Genomic DNA, 20,704 nt, shown 5'->3' with positions numbered 1-20,704 from the left:
ACGTTTCTTGTCGTTTATGGATTAATTAAAAGGTACTGGAAAAACAAACACACAGGCCAGTATAATCCGAAATTTAAAAATCGGTCCTATTTTATGGTAACTTTGACAAATGCTACAAGGGAATAATTTTTTTTCCAGATTTCAGCTGTACGCACGAGCATACGTGCGTATATGGACGTTACGCCCCTGTTATTATCACTGTAACTAACCCTGACTCTCCTGAGTGGACGATTGTCCTTGGCTCTGCAGTTTGAAGGTAGAGTAAGGTTGAATTCTAGCCTAAAGTTTAAACCGTCACCCTTGTCACAAAGAGTTCGGGCTCATGAGATGTGAGCCACGAGGCTTCTCATAATTAAGGTCTCACACGGTTGCCAGTTGTTTCGTAGTCGTTTATACTCAGGCTTCACAATTTTCAGTTGTCATTTGAGAACAGTTCCAAAAAGTTATCTATTTGTAACAAAGTAAAATGAATTTTCCCATGGACGATTTCTCGTCCTACAAGCCTTGGCCTTTCTAATTCAGTGTTAGATCAGACCTGTTTAGCCGGCATATGTGACCTACTAATTTTGGGAGAAAACTCAGTAAATATCAACCTAAAACCATCTGGACTGATCCACTAAAGATAGCCGGCCTCAATACTCCTGTGGCTTGCGGCTAAACCTATTTGTTTAGAACTCATTAAGGAATACTGAGTGATCACCATGCCAACCACTGATATATCTTAAGACCGATAGCCGTGAGTCCGGGTGCAGGTCAGTTGACTCTGTACAATAGAATATAACCAGTCTTCAATTGTGCTCGTAAAAGTCAGTTTCATTTGGGAGCAGTACGGTGCAAGACGTAAATGATTTCGGCTTCTGGACCATTGCTTGTTTTTCCTTTTATTTCAGTGAATAGTATTTGTACAATTCACTTGCAAATAACTATGACAGTAGCAATATTGATTCGTGTAACAGATCCAAACTAAAATACTATAGTATATGCAAGGAAAAAGCCATTCTTGCCAAACCGCAAAATGTTAACAGTTAACTTTTTTCGGTTTGATACTGACTCAGATATACTGACAGCGCAGTCTATTGCCAGTAGAGTACCATTTTAAGATTATCTGCTAGAAGCAATTGGTTTTATTGTGCCATTTGTCACTCTTTTTATTATTGCTATATTTAATAACACTGTCTGCACTCCGGGTGATGGTACATAATATCCCAGCCGTATCCTGATCGAGTTCATCTTGTTAGTATTAGCAGAATATTTGAAGCCCTGTTTCGAGGAACTGATTGTCTTTGATGAGACAGAAAATTCCAGCAGGTCGGATTGATGTACTGCTAAGTAAAACACCATACTGATGTAGTTATCTGTGTTTAAAACTTCTTGAAAACCAGTCTGCTGAAGGTTCATTAGTGACCTCTGCATTCCGGTATTACATGCCAACTTGAAGGGAAAATGGCACTTAAAAATTAGCCATATGCAGACCAGAAGTGCCACTAATGAATAAATCCCTCGCGAATCTTAATTATTTGACGCCTCAGAGCCAACTTGTAAATATAATTTTCTTACAGATCTAATAACCTGTCGGACTGCCAGTCAAACTGTGGTCCGTATAAACTAAGAAGATGGCGCAATGTTTGGTGAAGTATATTAGCTCGGACAGTTCAGTGTAAAAACGCTTCGCAACATTAAATACTTCGTCGTTATTGAGTGAAGGACTTAGGATAACTGAATCACTCGAAAAAGCGGAAACACGTTAGTTTTTAAAGTGTTTCAATCTCTCCACATTTTTTTACAATGGCTCTTCAAGAGGTCAGCTGGCTTATACAGCAAGAAGAAATTAAATGGTTCTGGTCTTCAATAGCTCTCAAGATCCAAAATTGAGGGAGTTATTTTAAGGGATAAGGCATTTAAATTTAGCAAGAAATGGACACATTTACAAGGTACTTGTTGACCGGAAGACATTTAATTCTGTCCCTTCATTCAGTTTGCATTCCATAGTCGCTGAAGATAAGATCACCGCCAGACTGTAAAATCGATAAAAAAAAAAAAAGTTTGGTCCGGCCTTACCTAACGATTGAGAGCTTTATTATTTACCCTTAGTAATCCACAGAGCTTTTCATTCCGTGCTTGTATGTTTGGACACGGGAGATTAGCTTAGTTTGCCGAGAAGTTTCTTGTTTAGCGGCGGTTTACACGTGCATTTTGTGCTGTCGTGTTAGGATCCTTTGAATCTCTGTGATATTTGATGCATGCCAATTGTAGTTATTTTGACAGGCCATCTATTCTCCATTTCCGGTATCTAGGAACATTCTCTTGTACCTCGTAAAAAAACACTCTAACCGATGGCGTCTAAACGTGAAACGTGGTAAATAGACGTATTCAAGAACGTTTTATTACACGTTCAGCCACCGGCAAAAGCGCTATTCGTATTCGGCTGTACTAAAGATATTATCATTGTTTGTCTTCTATTGAAAACTGGTTCATTATTGAGAGGCCTTGGATTCTTGGCTTACAGATAAGAGACCACAAGCCTCTCTCAGCTTCCTTCGTTCTCTTTACACTAGGAACGAAAACTGATTCCGACAGGAAGAGCGGAGGAAATTAACCGATCGTGTGTTGGCGCGAACTTTTTTGCCCTTCCACGCGCAAATGAAGGGAACGTGGTAAAAGTCGCTCTTTCGCTTCAAGTGATCAACGTGAAGAGAAGGTCCCAAGAGACTAGCCTGCCCTCTTTGTTCGGGAATATTGTTGATGATCGGATAATTTTTATGTTGACCGCCCACCGCTCACAACAAATCTGCCCTGAGGCTCTTTGCTCTGTTTGTACGTGTGGTCTGATTGATCCAGTCGAAACTCTTGTGTCGAAAGGCAAGGCACGTTCGTCGACTCTCTGGCCTTTGTTTTGAGGCTCTCGCCGGAGAGGTTTTGAAGAATCTTGACTGAAGTCGAAGTGTTGACAGAAATTTGCCACATCACTCTTCATTAACACTATTATCTAGCCGAAATCAAGCATAGAGCGTAAAGTTCTGTTGGGCTTCGTGCGTGGTTTCGCATAACCGGTCGAGTCTATTACCACTGTAGGATTTAGGGAGCCCAAAGAGTTCACATCTTCTGCCGACCTCAGCCTGCGAGATGTACCAAACAGTCAAGTTAAGAGAGCTCAATCCTTTCATTATTTGCGGCATTTGCAATGGGTATCTAATCGACGCTACAACCATCACGGAGTGTCTGCACACGTGTGAGTATATTTTCAAGTTTGTGATTTTCCTGCTCTTTCCCCGAGGTCAAATCGGACCTTGTCTCTCGGCTTTTATGTTTACTCCATTCTTATTGTTTAAACTTCAATTGGATGTTACAATTTTGGGAATCGAGGCGGAGAGTTTAAGGCAAAAGATCGGTCGTGATCCGTTGTAAAGCTTGTAAAGTCATGTTTAGGGTTTAAATGCTTTTGATCTCTACGCAAAAGCCTTTGAAGTTAATATATCCACCTTCAAATATAGCGAGGAAAAGTTTGCTTCACGAATGACCGGTAAAATAGTCGCTGCGCTCTTACGACAGCGATCCAACGGAGACTTGAGCTCGTATATCACAGCCTCGCATTTCTCAACGGCTGCGCTCGAAAGATTTCTATTATGCGGGGACTATTATTTCACTTTTCTTCGTTTAGCCAGTGAATTTAGCATTTCTCTTATTTAATTTATTGTAAAATCGTAGCGGCGGTAGAAAATCTCCTTGCTCGTGTGCCAAGCTATCTCTCCTTCACGTTCACGACTGACTAGCATTGTACTAAAGGACTGTGCCCGTGCCTGATTCTACGCACGGCGGCGTTCACAGCTGCCTTAAGAACCTTCCAGCTCAAATGGCGTGAATCACGCGTCAGCCGGTGTGCTGTCTTCAGAGCAGATACTTGTAGGCATTCTAATTTGCGTTATTGGGGCCAAGTAATATAAATTTTTTAGTCTTATTCGAGTTCGATGCCAAGTACGTGTCTCCCAGCGAGGCGTTGGCAAGGCTATAAGATACCTTCTCCAGAATTTAAGCATTTGCTAGTTGTGCCATATAGTAGATATTCCACAGGGCACAATGGTTGTCTAAAGCTTCATCTTGTATGCTCAGGATGCGGTAAGATAAACAACACCTCTTTATTGAAATCGTGTTTACCGCGACCACTTTGACGAGGGACTTAAAAAACACACCCTTGGGACGGCAGCGACAAGCTTGTAGTTGACCGATATCAGTTGAAAAACAGCTCGTAAAGCTGTTTTATTTATGTGTTGGTGAAGTTGTGTTTATTGGGCATGTTTTGCTTTCGTCCTCAGTTTGTAGAAGCTGCATCGTGAAACATTTACAAGAAGACAACTTTTGTCCAACGTGCAAAATTGTGATCCATCAAAGCTACCCCATGAACTACATTAGGTAAGGAAGATTGTATATTGTGCTAAAAACCCCGAGAATAATAAAAGCAGATCGTGACTCTACACATGGAGTGGGATCAATCCATTTACAATGACATGCCACATCCATAGTGGAAACAGAAATAGGGCTTTCTTGAGCTGCTCTGGTCTCACTCAAGCTCTTCAACGATATTATCTTTGTCCGTATATTCGTCACGTTTACCTGGGTAGCTTACAGTAGAAGCACTATTCAAGTTGACGTGTCTGGTATATGAAACCTTGAACCAGGCTGTTATTTATTTTCGTGATCTAGCTGTTTTGTTATTCGGTAATTGCAAATGAATTTGAAAGTAATTTGGTATGGAAATTGTCTCTGATGGCCTATTAATGAAATTGCCATCTTGTACCTCGTTTACTCTTCACCGTGCCTCCGTATTAGGGACATTTTCAACTCTGCACTTACTCGATCGTATTCCCCTCTTTCTAGCACAAGAATAATGAGTTTCGAAAAATACTTTGCAACCATTACACAAGTGTCACGCTTGAGCTAACCACTGTACGTTTACTGATAACTCAGTTTAAATTTACCCCTTTGACACTGAAATTAAACAACTTGCCCGTCTCTCAGAATTAGCATGTTTTGCATTTCACAGTAAAATATTTAATTTGTCTACGAGGTTAATTTTGCATATATCCTTCAGTTTAAATCGGCCTTGATAGACGATGAACGAATAAGCTAGTACTGAAATATTAGCCTCAACTTTTTTTTTATCTAACATGGAGTTAAAAGTTGCGCCTTTGAAGTTCCGGCTCACTTGTTGTCATATTGAAGCCAAAAGAAAGCTAGTGGTACGAAATATTAAAAGCTCTCTTGTAACAAAAGGGCGTGTAATTAAAAATTGAATTTTGTGAATTACTCAAGTAACAATATTCTCAGCCAAAGAATTTTTCATGTTTATACTTGAGGATTCTTTCTGAGAGATCCGTCTTCCATTTTGCTGGTGCTAGTTGATAACATGGCTTGATATTGTCTTGCAGCCCTGATCGCACTATGCAGGAAATTGTATACAAGCTTGTGCCGGACCTTCAAGAGCGTAAGTGTCCATATATGTGGTTCCAGCGACATATTTGTATATATCTGTATGAGCCGATGAAAGAGTTGAGAGAAAATGCGTGAGAAAATTGGAGGCACTTTAAAACTGAAGATGTTCAGTTTTAAGACACCCTGTTACCAAAAGTGTTTTCCTTTTATATTGCACATGTACTACAGCCAAGAGAAATAGAAATTAATGGTAGTTCCTTCGAAAGCAATATCTTTCAGTTTTCTTTCAATGCATTTGCTTGACTTTCACTATACATACTTGAACTAGGAATGTTACTCTAGAAACACTTCATTTCTAAATAGAGTTGTTATTGTTTTCAAATGACTCCTTGCTCCACGACACACCACTCAGATCATTCCACGACCTTTAACCAAGCAATGACGACGCAATTTCTATTCTACACCAGCACTATTTAAACTTCAAGGGTTAGTTTACAACTTCAGTCAAGGGAAAAGGCAGCTTTTTGTGATGATTAAGACTCGAGTGGCTTCAGTTCCAGAATTTACCTTTAGAAAAGTAAATATTTTGATTATTGCCCCGGGCAAAAGTCGTTATCAAACCGCTGCCGTTGATTAATGAAAGATTATTTCACAACGAAAGTCTGTTTCTGTGTCGCTTGTCTTTTAGCCCGTAGTCATGCATTTCAAAACAAGTAACCACAACTTTGAATTATGATTGATGAGCAAACTTCAATTGTTTTCGAAAAAGCAATATAAATCGTCCTCACGTGGTTGCGGTTTTTAAGATCTTTTCTTGTGGGCCTTCCGTTTTTCCAGACGTTTTATAATTCCATTTACACGTGCTCTTGAAGTGATGATGTGATAATTCTGACACAAAACAGCTCTAAAAAGAACATGGTGTGATTACGTAATTTACAAATCGAACTGGCTACCGTACCTCAATTTGTATTCACCACTCTCGCTGTTAGAAATTCTGCGCCTTGAATTTGTGGATCGCTTGGTATGGCACTTGTTTCTAGCGAGTGACTAAGTAGAATTTATTTTTAGGGATTATCCTTGAGATTTAGATTTTAATCTACAGATACTTAAGTTACCAAAATAACAGCAAAATACCTGTTCAAATTTCCTATCGAAAATAAAATAACTAAAGAAAACTATGAAAGTCATCTATTTCTTCGTCGAATGTCAGTCACATCGAAGAGGAACAAAATGATCGGATTACATGACTCGATAGAGAACATCACAAAGATCGACAGGTATCTTTAATCACAAAGAAAAGATTTGTAATTACATCGTTTCTGTTCCACAAAAAGTCTTAAAATAAAGCGTCACTTGGCCTGACAAATTCCAGCTACCATTATATTTTACATCGATAGAAACGAAGCGTTACTAAACTAGTGCACTGAAGCCATGAAAAGGAGTTACCATGTCATGAGTTACATACGCACAACGTTTTGATCTAAAATTGAAAAGTTGAGCAGCCTTTTTCAAATTCTGTTGTTGTGTCTCAGAAAACTCTCTTAAAGCTAATTATAATTTGCTTAACTTTCAATACAGTGTAATACACTCGATATCTTTATCTTGGTTCTCTGGGCACATTTCGGGAATGAACTAGTCATAACTTACCACCGTTTTACAAAAAAATTGCAGCAATATGGTCGTGATAGTGGTCCCTTGTAATCGAAGTGCATCTTGATAACTATTTCACGGGGTAGTATTTGTCGTCTGGTCCTTCTGGTTAGCTACCAACAAGAAGAGATTTTCAGTGCCCCTGGTCTATAGACCTTTTTAATCTAAACGCAAAAGCAAACAACACTAGGCTGTTCTTGTCCCAGTTTTCCTTTTCCCCCACAAACTGAAGCCCAGCGACCTGCCTGTTGAAGATTCTCAAGGAGTCCATTCATATCATGAACATGTTGCTGATACCAATAAATAATAAATAAATAGATACCTTAACTGACCATTTCCCCAGTGGAGTTTTTCATGGCCAATGGAAACAAACAATGAAACAAATCATGTAAATCAGTGAACATAACATGGTTAAATATCCCAACTGGTATGAGGCCGACCAGCTAGCTATTTACAAACGTGGCTGAGGGCCGGACTACTGAAGACATCACCAGCTAGTGGTCAGAACGGGGCGCATTTAAAACCCGAAATGGCGAAATGGAACTACGAGGTTAGCCTAAATATCACTGTCTCGACAGTGGTTAGCTCTCAATATTGTAACGGTAACCCTTACAGACGCCCTTATACCACATTGACTCTTACTCGTAGTACCATTTTGCCATTTCTTGTTTTAAACACGCCCGTCGGAACGGGAATTGACCCCGCCACCGGTGGATTTCAAGGTCGGCGCCCTAACTACTCGGGCACGCTTCCTCCACGGTATCGTCTTAGACTGTATCGGCATGTATCGGTGTAGGGAAACGTTCAGCCCATGCCATATATACCTTTACCCAGTGTTTTTCACCTCAGCAATTTGTTTCAATAACATCGTGTGTAACAAAAATGGTCAATATAAATAGGACTGGCTGTTTAAGTTGTTTTCGAATTTCGTGAACAGTATCCTGTGAGCAGGCTCCGGCTGGAAGGGTCGCCTCCCCTTCTCTCTCTTTTGTCCTCTTTCTTCCCCTCTTTCTCTTTGCCCCATCCTCGACTAGAGAACCTGTTCACTGGCTACGTAAGCAGCTAATGCTTCACTGTCATTTAGTGAAACAAGCATCTCTTTGCTGACTTCTGTTATAATTTTTTCCTGTAGGGGAGCTTCAGAGACAAAAAGAATTTGAAGTAGCCATGTTTATGTATCGCACGGGGGAACAACAGAATGCTTACAACGCCATGAACTCAATAAAAACACATGGTTAGTTGGTCTATGTTAACGGTGTAATTGTGATAATGGTGTTTATGTTTTCAAGATGTTTGCATTCCCTGCATTCTGAACATTAGGAAAAAGAAACGAAAGTTAAAGTTCTGGCGTGTTTTTATCTACATGTCGACCGGATTTCAGTCGTTTCAGTTCTACTTGCATAGATGCATAGAAGCTTAAAACCTTAATCGTAACTGAAACTGCTGTTTTTGGACGTGTCGTTGTTTCCCCTTCCCTCCCTACTTCAATGTTGATATGATCCCTCAAAAAACCCTTTATTTTTCGTACTGTTTCTCTAAGAATTACAACGAGCAAAGGAGAGCTGAAAGATGTTTCTGTTGCTTGACTAGAATTTTACTTTTCGATAGACCGGAGAATTAAATTCGTACTTAATAAATCGTCATTGTTTAATATTATTTTTGATAGCTGATAATCCGTCTCCGTCGTCTTCATGTACATCAAACGAGAAAGAAGAAGTTCAAGATTATCACCGAGGTGATGAACAAGTCGCCATATGTATGGAATGTTACAGGTAGAAATGTGTTTTGTAACCCTTAAAATGTACTTTAAAATTGTAATTAATATGGACGAATTACCAAGGATTGTCCTCAAATGTTGAAATTAAGGCGTGGGCTTTTGGCTTTTTGGGTTTGTTGCATTTGGATAAGAGTGGCTAACTGAGGAATGATAATCAAAAGCGTTGGAAACAACTTTAATAAAACACAAAACGAGCTCTACAGCACGACCTTCTACTAGTCCAGGCTAAGCATGTTTGAGGTTGAAATACGGCCTTTTGATTTCTATGTGACAAGATCAAAGGTTGGCAAGCACCTCTTTCCTCTATTTTCCTGTCTTTTAATTTACTCTCCTTGTGTGTTGCATGCTCAAGACAGAAGGAGGCTGGTGGAAACGGCGTGTCATACGATTACAAACACTTAGCACACTTAACACTGATATTCCCAAAGCAAAAAGGCAATGACACGTAATTTTCTGCTTTTCTCCACAGAGCAAACGGGAAATATTCACTTAAGGTATTTTAGTTTCATAGTTATCCTTTATGTTTGCAAGTCTTAATTATTCGAAATAAGTATAGACCCTCAGTAACAGTAAAGTTGAATGATCGAATAAATAATTAGAACGACAAGGCGAGAGTGGGTCTTAGACTCTGACTTGAGAAGAGTCGGTTGCGCGCAATGTTTCAACCTTTCCCAGTCCATCTGTAGACGAAACATAACGATGCTGAACTCGTGCGCGCGCGGACTCGTTGCAATGGTCACTCCGTCTTTAGATTAGTCTACGACCACGAGATTGAGTACGAGTACGATTTTCGATGTTCAAACCGGTGACGTTTCCAGAGCCCTCGCTCTTCATGTTGGTTTAGGAAGAGAGGGTAGCTCATTAAATGGTATGTGACGTGATAATGTGGAGCCTGCAAACTAGAATTGAAAAGTCGTTCCCGTAGTTAATCTCGTGCTCGCACTCAAATCTAAACTCCCTTATTAGCTAAGACACAAGGATGGTATCTTGCGAGCAGGCTGTTCAATTAATCACACGCGTGGGCGAAGAGCCAGGCGTCGAGCTAGGCGATCAGGCGGGGAGCACTTTTCTCGAGGCTTCGTTGCTCGCGCTTTTGCTCCCCAAACTTGAGCCTGCTCGTAAGCCAGAAGAATGCGAAAGAAGTCACGGGATGGCCGTGATTTTAATGGGTTTTCGAGGGAGGTCGGCTCCTTTTCAATTTCTACAACGTAACTGTAGACGGGTTTATACAGGAAGCCTACATACCTGTAGCCTGCGAACGCAGACGTATTTCCGGCTGTCACTTGGTTCCGCCGAAAATTAACGTCTGCGAACCCGAGCCAGAAAACGATTTCTGTGACGTAGGAATTCTAAGCCAATCACAGTTTAGCTCAAATAACCCCAGAACTACTGCGCGAGGTATTCGCTGCGAGGAGCACTCGAGTTTCATTCTATTATGGAATCTGATAAGCCAAGGAGAAAAAAAAGTCATTACGTCACAGAAATCGTTTCCTGGCTCGGGTACGCAGACGTTATTTTTCGGCGCAACCAAGTGACAGCCGGAAATACGTCTGCGTTCGCAGGCTAACATACCTGTAGCGCGAGTAATTATTTATCTGTAAACGCATTTCCCTTGTTTTTGCAGCCGTTAACCCGAAAGTATCTACGTTTATCATCCCAAGCGACTGTGTTGCACCTCAAAAAGTTCCTCGCTAAGAAGCTGAGTCTTCAAGACCATAAGGACGTGAGTGACTATCATATCTTGTAGAATCTGTCGAATGAGGTACTTTAACTACAACCGTATTTAGTATAGTGAAGGTCGGGTTAAATTGCAAGAATTTAAAGTGGTTGTGTTATGACGATTGATCGAAGTCAACTTCTGTTTTTGTTGGTAAATCTTAGTTGTGTCCTGTAGGCGTTGTCAGGGTTATCATTGCTGCTTGGTGTTAAGATATACGCCGAATTTCTTGTGCGTTTGACTTAATCTATAGACATGTACATGCTCGCCAAAATAGTGCACGGCTACTATTTTTACCCAATCGCACCTAAATTAGCGACATTTAGTCGAGTTTGGTCAACCCATGGTTCGTATTTTGGCGAGGCGTATTCAAGCCAAAATACCAATGGCGAGACCAAATAAGCCTGACATACCGCCCAAGCGTACCAAAAAAGGTTCGATTAAATATCTGCCGTATTGTATCCAAATTTGACCAAAAGATGTTTTGCTAATTACGGTAATTTGTCAGGCGTTCCAGTTATGTGGAGCGCGCGAGGAGTTAAGTTTTGGCGGGATAGTTTTGACATCTTTAAAAAAAAAACAAACGCTCAATATTTCATTTCGAGCTAGTGCTATTTTTAAAAATTTCTTTTCAATTTGACTCACGGAAAAATTACTTAACTTGAAATTGGCCATGATGTCGCAGCCACATAAGGTCAGTGACTTGATATTGCTGGATATTAGGATACCGAGTAGGCACGGCTTCTCGGTAAATGTGAATAGCAATCTTAACCATATGTACATACCAAAATGTCTGATAAGATTAATGTTTGTTTTTTTGAGTTTCAACTGAAAAAAAGATACGCCGACAAAATTCTTGTACCCGTGGTCGCCGCATTGTTTACCCGTTTCATCTCGCGGAACACAGTTTTTAACCGGAGTTGGTTTGTATTTCCAGGTGGATATTCTTTGCAATGATGAAATTCTTGGCAAGGATCACACGCTTAAGTTTATCTGTGTCACACGATGGAGATTTAAGGTATGAAATAATGTGGTGACGTGAACAGTGTAGTGTAAAGAAGCCTTCGTGAGGCTTCATACACGCGGGCAAAGGTTTTTACCCGACCCGCGAGGAGATGAGGGAAGGTGTCTCTCGCCAGACTCCTCGCGGCTTGAGTGAATCTTATTGGAAAATGCAAGCCTAGCCAGGCAGGCGCAGAGTAAAGTGTTCTATTCCTGTTACCAAATGTTTGACTCTGTGGTTAGGTTGGTATTAGTTTTACGGCAGGTTCGCAAATTTTACACCTCGGGTCAGATACTACACCTGCACACTGTAGTAACACTTTCATCGAACTTAGTCTAAAATCTTCATACAAGCGGACAGTCTTCTGTTTCCATTGCATATTAAACCCATTCTATTATCCTGACATCTTCGGAGATCTTGGGCGGTTGGCTGGGACCCAGCAAAAGAAGCCAAGCGACGAAAGTTCACCCGTTCTTGAAAACTATCGTCGCTTCAATTTTGCCGGGTCCCAACTAACTGCCCCTGGGTCTTCGAGGATGTTAACGTGACTGAAATGTCAGTCAACCGAGTTCTCTTGGCTGTGATTTGTAATACTAGCTTGTACTGATGAGGAGTTTATTCTCTGAGGATTCTTTTAACATCAATATTTTGTCAAGTAGTCTGGTTGATAAAATACAAAATTTCCGGCTCATCCGGGCATTGTGCATTGATTTGGAGAATGAAATGTTCATTTGCTAAAATCACTTACGTGGCATAACTTAAATGTGCACAAACTGAACTTAGCGATTTTTTCTTGTTTTCTTTGAAGGGATGTCCGCTTTTACTCCATTACAGACCAAGTCTCAAGTTATTTTAGCTTGGCTACCTCAATAACCAGGAAGCTTAGAGCGTGAATCAGCCTCTCTTCCAAGCACCAGCCTCTCTTCCACGCATCTGCCGAGACAGCTCCGAATTGCTACCAGCTGCAAACAATGCTGCTGTGAAAAGAAAAAAAAGATTCAAACGAGCACAGCAGCCGTCAACCACGAGAGCCAACGCGACGCTGTTTCTTTCGACAGAATATGTCATCGGGAAAATACAAAATGAATCAATTCCTTCGTCTAAGTACGAAAATGTATAGTTCGGTTTCATTTCTGGAGTTTTCCAGTGAGGACGATTTTAAAAATTTTGATCGTGACTTGGTCATAATTGTGTATAATTACACATCATATGCCATTCATCCACGCGTTTCGATAATTACGCGCGTTGCGTGTAAAAGCGCTGCTATTTGCGTTCTATTAACAGGTATAACTGTTTTTTAAGAGATGGAAATATTTATTGTACAGTACACAAGACATGCATTCTTGCGCATTGTATCAGTCGATAACTGATATCAAACATTATATTTTCAAAATTTTTAATAATATTCCACTGCCCTGCTCTTGTGATCCAATCTGTAGCGGGTTCCCTGAATCTCGTCACTGGGAAGTCCTGGGAACGAGGTTGGCTCTCGTGTGGTCTTCCCTATTCTCGAGTCCTCAGTTTTTAGAACCTCCCGACAACTCGAACCAAACGTCGTTTCCCCTCGTCAGTCAAACGCTGTAATTTTACCCTCGGTTTCTTCAACTATCCGATCTTTCGAACCAAGTTTCGTTTCCCTTGGAGGTTCGAAAAATCGGGATTCTACTGTAGTTAAGAAAATGGAGGCGAGTTTCGATGCCCCGTCAGGGGAAACCCGCAGAGAAAATACCCACCGGCTTGTGGGCTATATGTGTTCTGTTCAACTACTTCCTTAACCTTGGGGGTAGTTCGTCCTAGAAATTCAGTTAAAGCAAATATGATGAAACTGTGCCTTTCAATTACGTGCTGCGGGTTCTTTGTGCATATACCCGGCATATGACTTTCAAAGTGATCAGTTTTCGAGCTTGCACCAACACCGAATGCAACGCGACAACGACGGCAAATTTACCCTGTAATATCTTAACGGTTCATAGGTCATGATAACTACTGATATGACTGCTAAGCTCCCACACGTAAGGACTTATGAGTTAGCCAGAAGATGATGTCGGCGCAAATTTTATTCGTGCGCGCCAAATTTACTCCGCATTATAGTGTCCGACGACAGTCGAGAAATCACATTTCCTTAAACTCAACCGATCCAAAACATAATTTTCATACCACCCACGTAAAAGGAATTTCAGAGCGGGAAATAATCCACTTATTAGCCTTCTGCTATAATCGGATGTTAATCCCTGATTCTCAAAATACGAGCCCTCAAAACTGCTTGCCTTTCCTGGGTCCTTCCGCCGGCAGATCACGTAGAGGCTGAGAACGGGGAGGAGATAAAAGGGGAACTTTCTCTTCAATTTCCAGGCTGTTCTACTAACTTCATGAATATGTCTTTTCCCTCAAAGTCTCACTTTTGGCGAGCTGGTAAAGGTAAAATCTGCACACGAGCTAAGTAGCCCATCATAGCCGGCGCTTTTCTCCGGTTTCTGTAGCATGAAGCGACCAGGTGTATTTTTCCTCCTTCTTGGATGGGATGCTAGCCCATCGCAAGGTTACCAAATAGCATTAAATTCGCTTGTACCCATTTGTACACCTGGGTGGAGAGAGGTACAGTGAGAGTAAAGTAGCTTGCCCGGGTGTCTTGCCCAAGAAAACAACAATGTCCTCGGCAAGGGCTCGAGCCCGGACCGCTCGATCCGGAGTCGAGCGCACTAACCATGAGGTCATCTCCTAACAAATCTTTATATGTAAGTGGCGTAAACTACGTAAAGAGGACATCATAAACTTTATTTTTTCGATTAGGTCAACACTGTATAAGGACATAAATCCTTCTTCTACTTTTGTGGGTAAAACACTAAAATATACATGCAATGTGTACATAATAACAGGTAACGTATTATCAATGAAAGTAGTTTTTCCGAACACTGTGGTAAAAGATAGCTTTCGAACTTTCCCCAAATTAACTCGGGACTTTAAATGCAATAACACCGGATTGAATCCAGCTCATCAAACTTTGACTCGGCCTAAGAACAAACAGTTCGAGTACTTATTTATCGACAAATATCCTGGTGACAGCTTAAACTGGTAAAAGTAAGTTAAATGAATGAATATCAGGGGCAGAAAGCAACAAGGCTTTAATTTTACACCAGTTGAATAAGGTTTTGGTGTGATAGGCGTATAACATATAAGCCAGGAAGCTTTTCCAGTTGTAATTCAGTCTTCCAGAGCTGACTAACAAGATATAGTGTTATCCAAGATGTAACTAGATGTGGGCAGCATGACGTGTCCTGCTTGTGTTCCCATCAAAGCCTGACTGGCACTGGTCGTTAAAAGGACAACACGTTTTGGAAAACGTAAAGTTTTATCTAATGTGTAAGCACATTGTTATAACGAATGAAACTTGTGTATGCCACAAAGCAACCTCTCTCTCCTGGATCGAGGTTGGTCACAAAGTTACAGTTTTCCGTCTTCTGTGTTCTTTGAGGAGCCCTGTCCATTGTGACGCCTAACGATGTGTTGTCGAGTAACAGTTCTTCAAGAGGCACCGTGAACACGATAATGTAAAACCATGGGCGGTGCCTGAGGGAGCAAAAACAATAAACTCTGTGTTATGAAGGACAATGAAGCTGGGTCAGGTTCGTGTTGAGGATGGCCTGCCCCTTTCTCATCCCTCATCGTGCTCCCACACCATTCGTCTTGGTTTCGAGACAATTTAACGCTATCCGGGATGCGTAAAAAATCGTCAATCATAATAACAGTAACTTTCACCAAGGAAAATTGGCCCTCATCTTCACTAGTTTACGGTATAACAACGATTCAGAGAACTATCACATGTCTGCTCACTGATTGCTCACTTTCTATCCACACTTTCTAGCTTCGTCCGGCTTCTTCACGAAAGATGTTGACCAGTATAAAATTTTGACATTACATTTCATTCTTTCACTATAATTTCCAATTTCGTCTACTTCCCTGAGCTCTGATAGAAAGGCACTTGCGCGTTCGCAAACTCCCAAAAATAGGACAACAAATATTTCAGACTTACCCGGTTTAACCACTCACTTATCCAAATGAACTTCATGGTTCTGAATGGGTGTATCACGTGTTCATTACACACAATTTCAACCTGTAGCATGCGAACGTAACAAGAGTTAAAACGTATGCAATAACACCGAATACATAATCAATACAACATCGAACATTTCATTTATTTAGTTTTCAGCTGCACTGATGATGGCTGATATCGGTTCCCATCCATATACACGTACACTGGTTTGCTCTAGCAATTAGCAAATGCTCCTACTTTCCCACGAATCAACCTATAAAATTGTTCTAAAGCTATTTCTGTCCAAAGTTTCCTAATGGTTAGATCATTTAGATGCAGGTCAGTCACTAACTCAGCGCAGAAACTTAGGGTGCTATTTTACGTGAAGTAAGCGTAGAGAATGATTATACCTGGCACAAAGAAAACGTAGCTTTAACATAAGAGAAGTATGGTTAACACACCTCTTTCTCCTCTGGGATGTTGAGTTTCATTCTCAATAGCTTTTGAAGTTGAACAACCATCATCCGAGCTGAACAACGCAAGTATTTCTTACTCAGTGTCTGCAAAAAACGCACAAACACAGAAGAAAGTTCTCCACCATAATTTTGTTCTTCTTTTGAGATGACAGTAAAAAGCAGGGTTATATCTTAGAAACCTACCCCCACGGTTTCTGTTGTTCTGCTGTCTTCTGTCTCATCTCCGTTTTCTTCCACGCTGTTAAAACAAATGGGAAAAAAAGAATGTTCATATTAATAGCTGATGGCATGTAAGAGCCAAGGTTACTGTTTCATTACTCGCGCTGTCTTATATACAACGAAAATGGGTGAACTTCAGGTGGCAGAAAGTAACGAAAATTTTTTTTTCGTCATATCTAAACCAGATTTCGTTTATTGCATGTTTATTGCAAAGAAACAAACACCGGGTAAAAAAAAATGTTTATTATATAAACACCAATGAAATACCAGGATTTTTTTTTTTACTAAAAAATCATATCTTCATCGTACGCAGTGAAGATACTATTATTATCTTTCACACTGTGAAGATATCATTCCTTTTTGATAACATTTTTCTTTTGTCCCTTTAACTACACTTAAATTTGTTGATGTATGATCGAAACATCTGCGGATCTTCTTCGGTCGTGTTCGGCAATCTTCACAAAATGTTCGGAGGCGTTCGTCTGGCCTTCAGAACAATTTTGGAAAATCTTCGGAAATCTTTGGAAAGTGGTTGGAAATCGTCGGAAAATCGTCAAAAACGTCGTCATTGGTATGTTTACATAATAAACAGAATATTACATCGTATCCACGCACGGGCATGTAATATCCTCTATGTCATATACACTTTAAAAGTTTGCAATGTAACATTTTATGGTACACAATTATTCACTCGGAGTAAAGGAGAGAACAGACAGGTTATTGGTGACAACACTGAACTCTGGTTTCTCTAGTGTGGAACAAACACAAGGATTACTACTCCCACTGGATGGGAGGCTACTCTCAGCACTGCAGCTGACCTGTTAGCATTATGTTAGGTTACCACTAGTTCACGCCACTACTTATTTACACACATAGGTACATAGAGGCACTGCAAAGGGAAAGGGTCTTGCTAAAGACTCTGCAAAGACTACAACCTGACCTACTTGATCCAGATTCCACTGAACTAATGATAAGCTCTTCATAACCCTGCCATTTATATGTGCAGTACTATTCTGCAGTTCTATGCTTGCAGAATTGTACTAACCTCTCCTCATATCTCTCAACACACAGAGAAACTTGTTCGTCATCTCTGTACAAGTTCCTATTTTCAGAGTAGTCTCTTTTAACCACATTCTCTGTTGTTGGTTTTTCATTCTCATTTTCATCTGAAAAGAAAAATGGGGGCAACTATTAGTTAACTTAAGAAGAACTCCTTTCATTGATTCAAAATGTATGGCTACTGCAGACAATAAAGTCTAATATCCCGGTAAATTTATTTTTCAAAGATGAAACCCAATGCTACAAGGGATGGAAATGCAATCAAACGATCACAAGTAGAAAATATTCCTTCTAAACTTTATCATGGTGGGTGTATGGGGCTTTAATTGTATTAATATTTCATTAATATTATTAACTAATTAAAATTTAATTGTATGAATATCACAGTCAATGAAGTTTATATTCTAGTGTAAGTTGTATATTTGTAGCTAGAAAAGAAAACTATTATCAGCCTTGCAATGCATGAAATCACACTAGCACAACAAGTGATAAGAAAAAATAATATTATGCAATGTACACATTTGGTCAAGTTTTATTACCCTGAGCTTTCACTACTGCCATCCCTCTGGACTCATAGAATTCCCGTCTTCTCTTCTCTTCAGCTAAACACAAAGACCAACAAAACATGATTGCATAACTCATATTTTATTTAATAATAATTATGGTCAATGCCAAGCTGATGTACATTCTGGTGTAAACAGCATCACCACCATCAACAACAACAACAACCACAATGACAACAACAACAAATGCAATCAGGCCCATAAAACAATGCTCTGTCTATAACTGGTACTGTTACTACTTATATTTCTTTTTATATTTATATCTATATATATTTTTTTCTCTTTCCACCTCTTCTTTTCTTTATTTTTCTTACAACCGATTTAAAGCATAATAATTAAAGCTCGTTTAGTTTTTACTATTTTGAGTAGTTTTTATGCTTATTTAAGTTTGATGTATTCTTTTGCTGAATGATATTCTCTGTATTATGCAAAATAAAATGGTTGTTGTTGTTGTTGCTGTTAAAAGCAGTCCATTGCTCCATCCTTTCAGTTTACCTGTAAAGCATAACCCACAACAAGAAACAATCTTTGTAAGGAGCCACCTTCATGATCAGACACAACATCATGGTCCTTAGCCATTGTAACTTCAAATAACTGTGCACCTCTAACATTCAGCATCAAACAAAATTAGCAGACTTACCCTCAACAATCCCAGGAACAAGTTTAGCCACAATGTCTTGCATTGTTCTGTCTAACCTGTGCGGTGTTGTAATGATCAAACATTGAATATTCAACTGACAAGTATACACAAGGCCTTCCAAGGGGGTTAGTTGTGTCGCATGCCACATCCTTTCGTGTACCGATGTCGCCTAACCAGCGGAAACAAAATGTCCCTGTCGTTTTTCTGCATGAAGTCATATGTTGCTGTCACTACACCATTGTTTTTTTAGAGAGTTTATTCAGTGGAAAAACACAAGTTTCTGACATTTGCAGACTACAATCTCTATATAAATAGGCAAAACAACCAAAAGGGCAGCAACATTGACCACTTTTCTAGTGCTTCTTATGTCGCTGTCAAATTTTAGGGGTGCATTTGATTTGCTTGTTGCTGACTAGAAATTCCCGTGTCACTGGTTTTCAAGGTCGTGTTGCTTGTCGCTTTTATCCCTTGGAAGACCTCATACATGGCAATGTTAGTTAGTGTCACTTGTTCACTCAATCCTCCTCTTGTCCTTGTGTGCATAGGGCCATTACCATAGCCGCCACCGCTACCTGTCTATCGTTTTCTTCAGGAACACTCTCCGGCTGACTCTGTTCCCCTGGCATCTCCTTCCAGTTAGTTTCACTTTATCAATAAATTATTATTTTGCAGTTCCAGAGCATATTCATACCCACCCAAAAAGTGTTATTGGAAATTCCAAGGGGGAAGGGGATGCCAAAAGCCAACATTTTAAAGGAAAGTATGAACAAACCTAGAATTTGCAGAGGAAAGGGGGGAGTTCAAACCAAAAAACCCTCCATGGGAGGGGTATGGATATTGTCTGGGACAACCAATTGTAAAAATTGCATATTTAACTTATTTTTAATAGGGTTGTAACTGAAGCTGGAGGTTACTATGTTCAATGCAAAAGAGACTACAATAATTCATAACCATTTTGACAATTAGGTATTTTGATTCTTAATGGATTACTGATTTACCTGAGGTTGAAAAGCGGTTGGGTTTCATGTATCTGCAGATTGCACATGGGACAATTCTTGCTGGTTTGGAAGTATTTCACAATACAGCTTTTGCAAACTAGGATAAAAAAGATGGAATGACCATTTAGGCCCTTTTAGCCCTAAGCATGAAATTTCAGTCCTCCTTATTGTTAATTCAAACCACAGCAGGTCTTGGGTAGAGTCTGATCTAAAATAATGTAATGCTTTTGGATCAGGTCTGAAATAAGGTAAAGGTCTCAAGAAAAGTGTTCTTTTTATAAATCCTTTATTGACCAAGCTTGTTTGGTCTAGATGGCTTGATATTGGCATTGTTCTCTTTTTGCATGTTTATGGACCTCGACTCTGTCTCAAGCCATAACCATGCAAAAAAAAGAACTTCACCAATATCAAGCCATCTTGACCTCACGCCTGGTCACTAACCAATATATATCAAAAATGATCTGTTCTAGTGCAGATATGACATACAACTCATGTAAAAAGAACAGGACAATTTCTGTACATACAGGTATGCAGACATTCTGTAATAGTCGTGGCATCAACAAAGTATCCTGCGCATAAACTGCAAACCACATGAGGGTTCAGATCACAGATTTTGATGACAACCTACAACAGCAAAATAGTTCCATGTGTTGATCTTTCGCTTACAACTGAGGAAAATTTACTGCTATGCAACTGACATCAACATTGTATCAGAACCCTGCCATCCTGCAGACAACCTCTATAACAGCAGTTGAAGGTAGTTATTCCAACTTGCAGACTATGATATATTTAACACTTGACTTTTTACTGTTTAGTGGAAATTTTAAAGAAACACGCGAATACGAAGGTAAAGTCGCCGAATGACGAAGGTGATCTGATCAGGACGATAAACAACGGATCTTAGCTATGATGGCGAAATGCATTATTTCAGTTTGGTGTGTTACACATAAATCATTCTTTTCTATCGTGTTAACCTAAAAAGACACTGAACTGTACCTCCTTTGAGTCCATTTCTTTGGTTTTAATTCACGGAAATGTTCTTTTCCGCCATTTTTGCATTGATGTCGTTCCCAGTTTCCCCGCATGTATATACACACTACCATTCATACTACCTACACTACCTACTACTAGTGTAGCACTACTAC

The 20,704-nt window shown here is 39.9% G+C and overlaps 2 protein-coding genes across 3 annotated transcripts; one reads left to right on the top strand and one right to left on the bottom strand.

The window, feature by feature from the left end:
• The first annotated feature begins 1,680 nt into the window (after positions 1–1,680).
• Positions 1,681–12,979, top strand: LOC110048645 (polycomb group RING finger protein 3-like). 2 transcript variants are annotated; one of them, XM_020754421.2, is made up of 9 exons: positions 1,681–3,229; positions 4,311–4,407; positions 5,424–5,479; positions 8,210–8,311; positions 8,744–8,849; positions 9,324–9,348; positions 10,479–10,577; positions 11,509–11,589; positions 12,383–12,979. In XM_020754421.2, exons 1-9 carry the CDS (start codon positions 3,124–3,126, stop codon positions 12,428–12,430), a joined length of 720 nt encoding a protein of 239 aa, XP_020610080.1. In that variant the 5' UTR covers positions 1,681–3,123; the 3' UTR covers positions 12,431–12,979. The 2 variants fall into 2 exon arrangements, with proteins under 2 accessions (XP_020610080.1, XP_020610079.1); XM_020754420.2 differs by lacking the exon at positions 1,681–3,229 and adding an exon at positions 3,608–4,113.
• Positions 12,980–14,328: 1,349 nt separating this feature from the next.
• Positions 14,329–20,638, bottom strand: LOC110048647 (polycomb group RING finger protein 1-like). Its single transcript, XM_020754422.2, has 10 exons — positions 20,556–20,638; positions 20,084–20,183; positions 19,560–19,656; positions 18,562–18,617; positions 17,898–17,960; positions 17,345–17,465; positions 16,264–16,318; positions 16,066–16,164; positions 15,605–15,685; positions 14,329–15,141 (listed from the first exon to the last, which is right to left on the bottom strand). Exons 1-10 carry the CDS (start codon positions 20,568–20,570, stop codon positions 15,097–15,099), a joined length of 732 nt encoding a protein of 243 aa, XP_020610081.2. The 5' UTR covers positions 20,571–20,638; the 3' UTR covers positions 14,329–15,096.
• Between the last annotated feature and the right edge of the window lie 66 nt (positions 20,639–20,704).

This window comes from Orbicella faveolata, unplaced genomic scaffold, assembly GCF_042242905.1.
Source record: "Orbicella faveolata isolate gen_17 unplaced genomic scaffold, um_ofav_v1 contig_1, whole genome shotgun sequence".
In the NCBI taxonomy this organism is placed as follows: Eukaryota; Metazoa; Cnidaria; class Anthozoa; order Scleractinia; family Merulinidae; genus Orbicella; species Orbicella faveolata.
This window is presented reverse-complemented; position numbering and strand designations above follow the sequence as displayed.

Excerpts from the sequence above, each read along its gene's own strand:
- LOC110048647 (XM_020754422.2), bottom strand. Across the intron at positions 18,618-19,559 it reads CAACCGCTTTTCAACCTCAG|GTTAGACAGAACAATGCAAG; the intron begins GTAAATCAGTAA and ends AACACCGCACAG. Across the intron at positions 15,142-15,604 it reads TAAGTGAGTGGTTAAACCGG|GCACCGCCCATGGTTTTACA; the intron begins GTAAGTCTGAAA and ends TTGCTCCCTCAG.
- LOC110048645 (XM_020754420.2), top strand. The coding sequence starts at position 3,966 with ATGCCAAGTACGTGTCTCCCAGCGAGGCGTTGGCAAGGCTATAAGATA. Across the intron at positions 4,408-5,423 it reads TACCCCATGAACTACATTAG|CCCTGATCGCACTATGCAGG; the intron begins GTAAGGAAGATT and ends ATTGTCTTGCAG. Across the intron at positions 8,850-9,323 it reads ATATGTATGGAATGTTACAG|AGCAAACGGGAAATATTCAC; the intron begins GTAGAAATGTGT and ends TTTTCTCCACAG.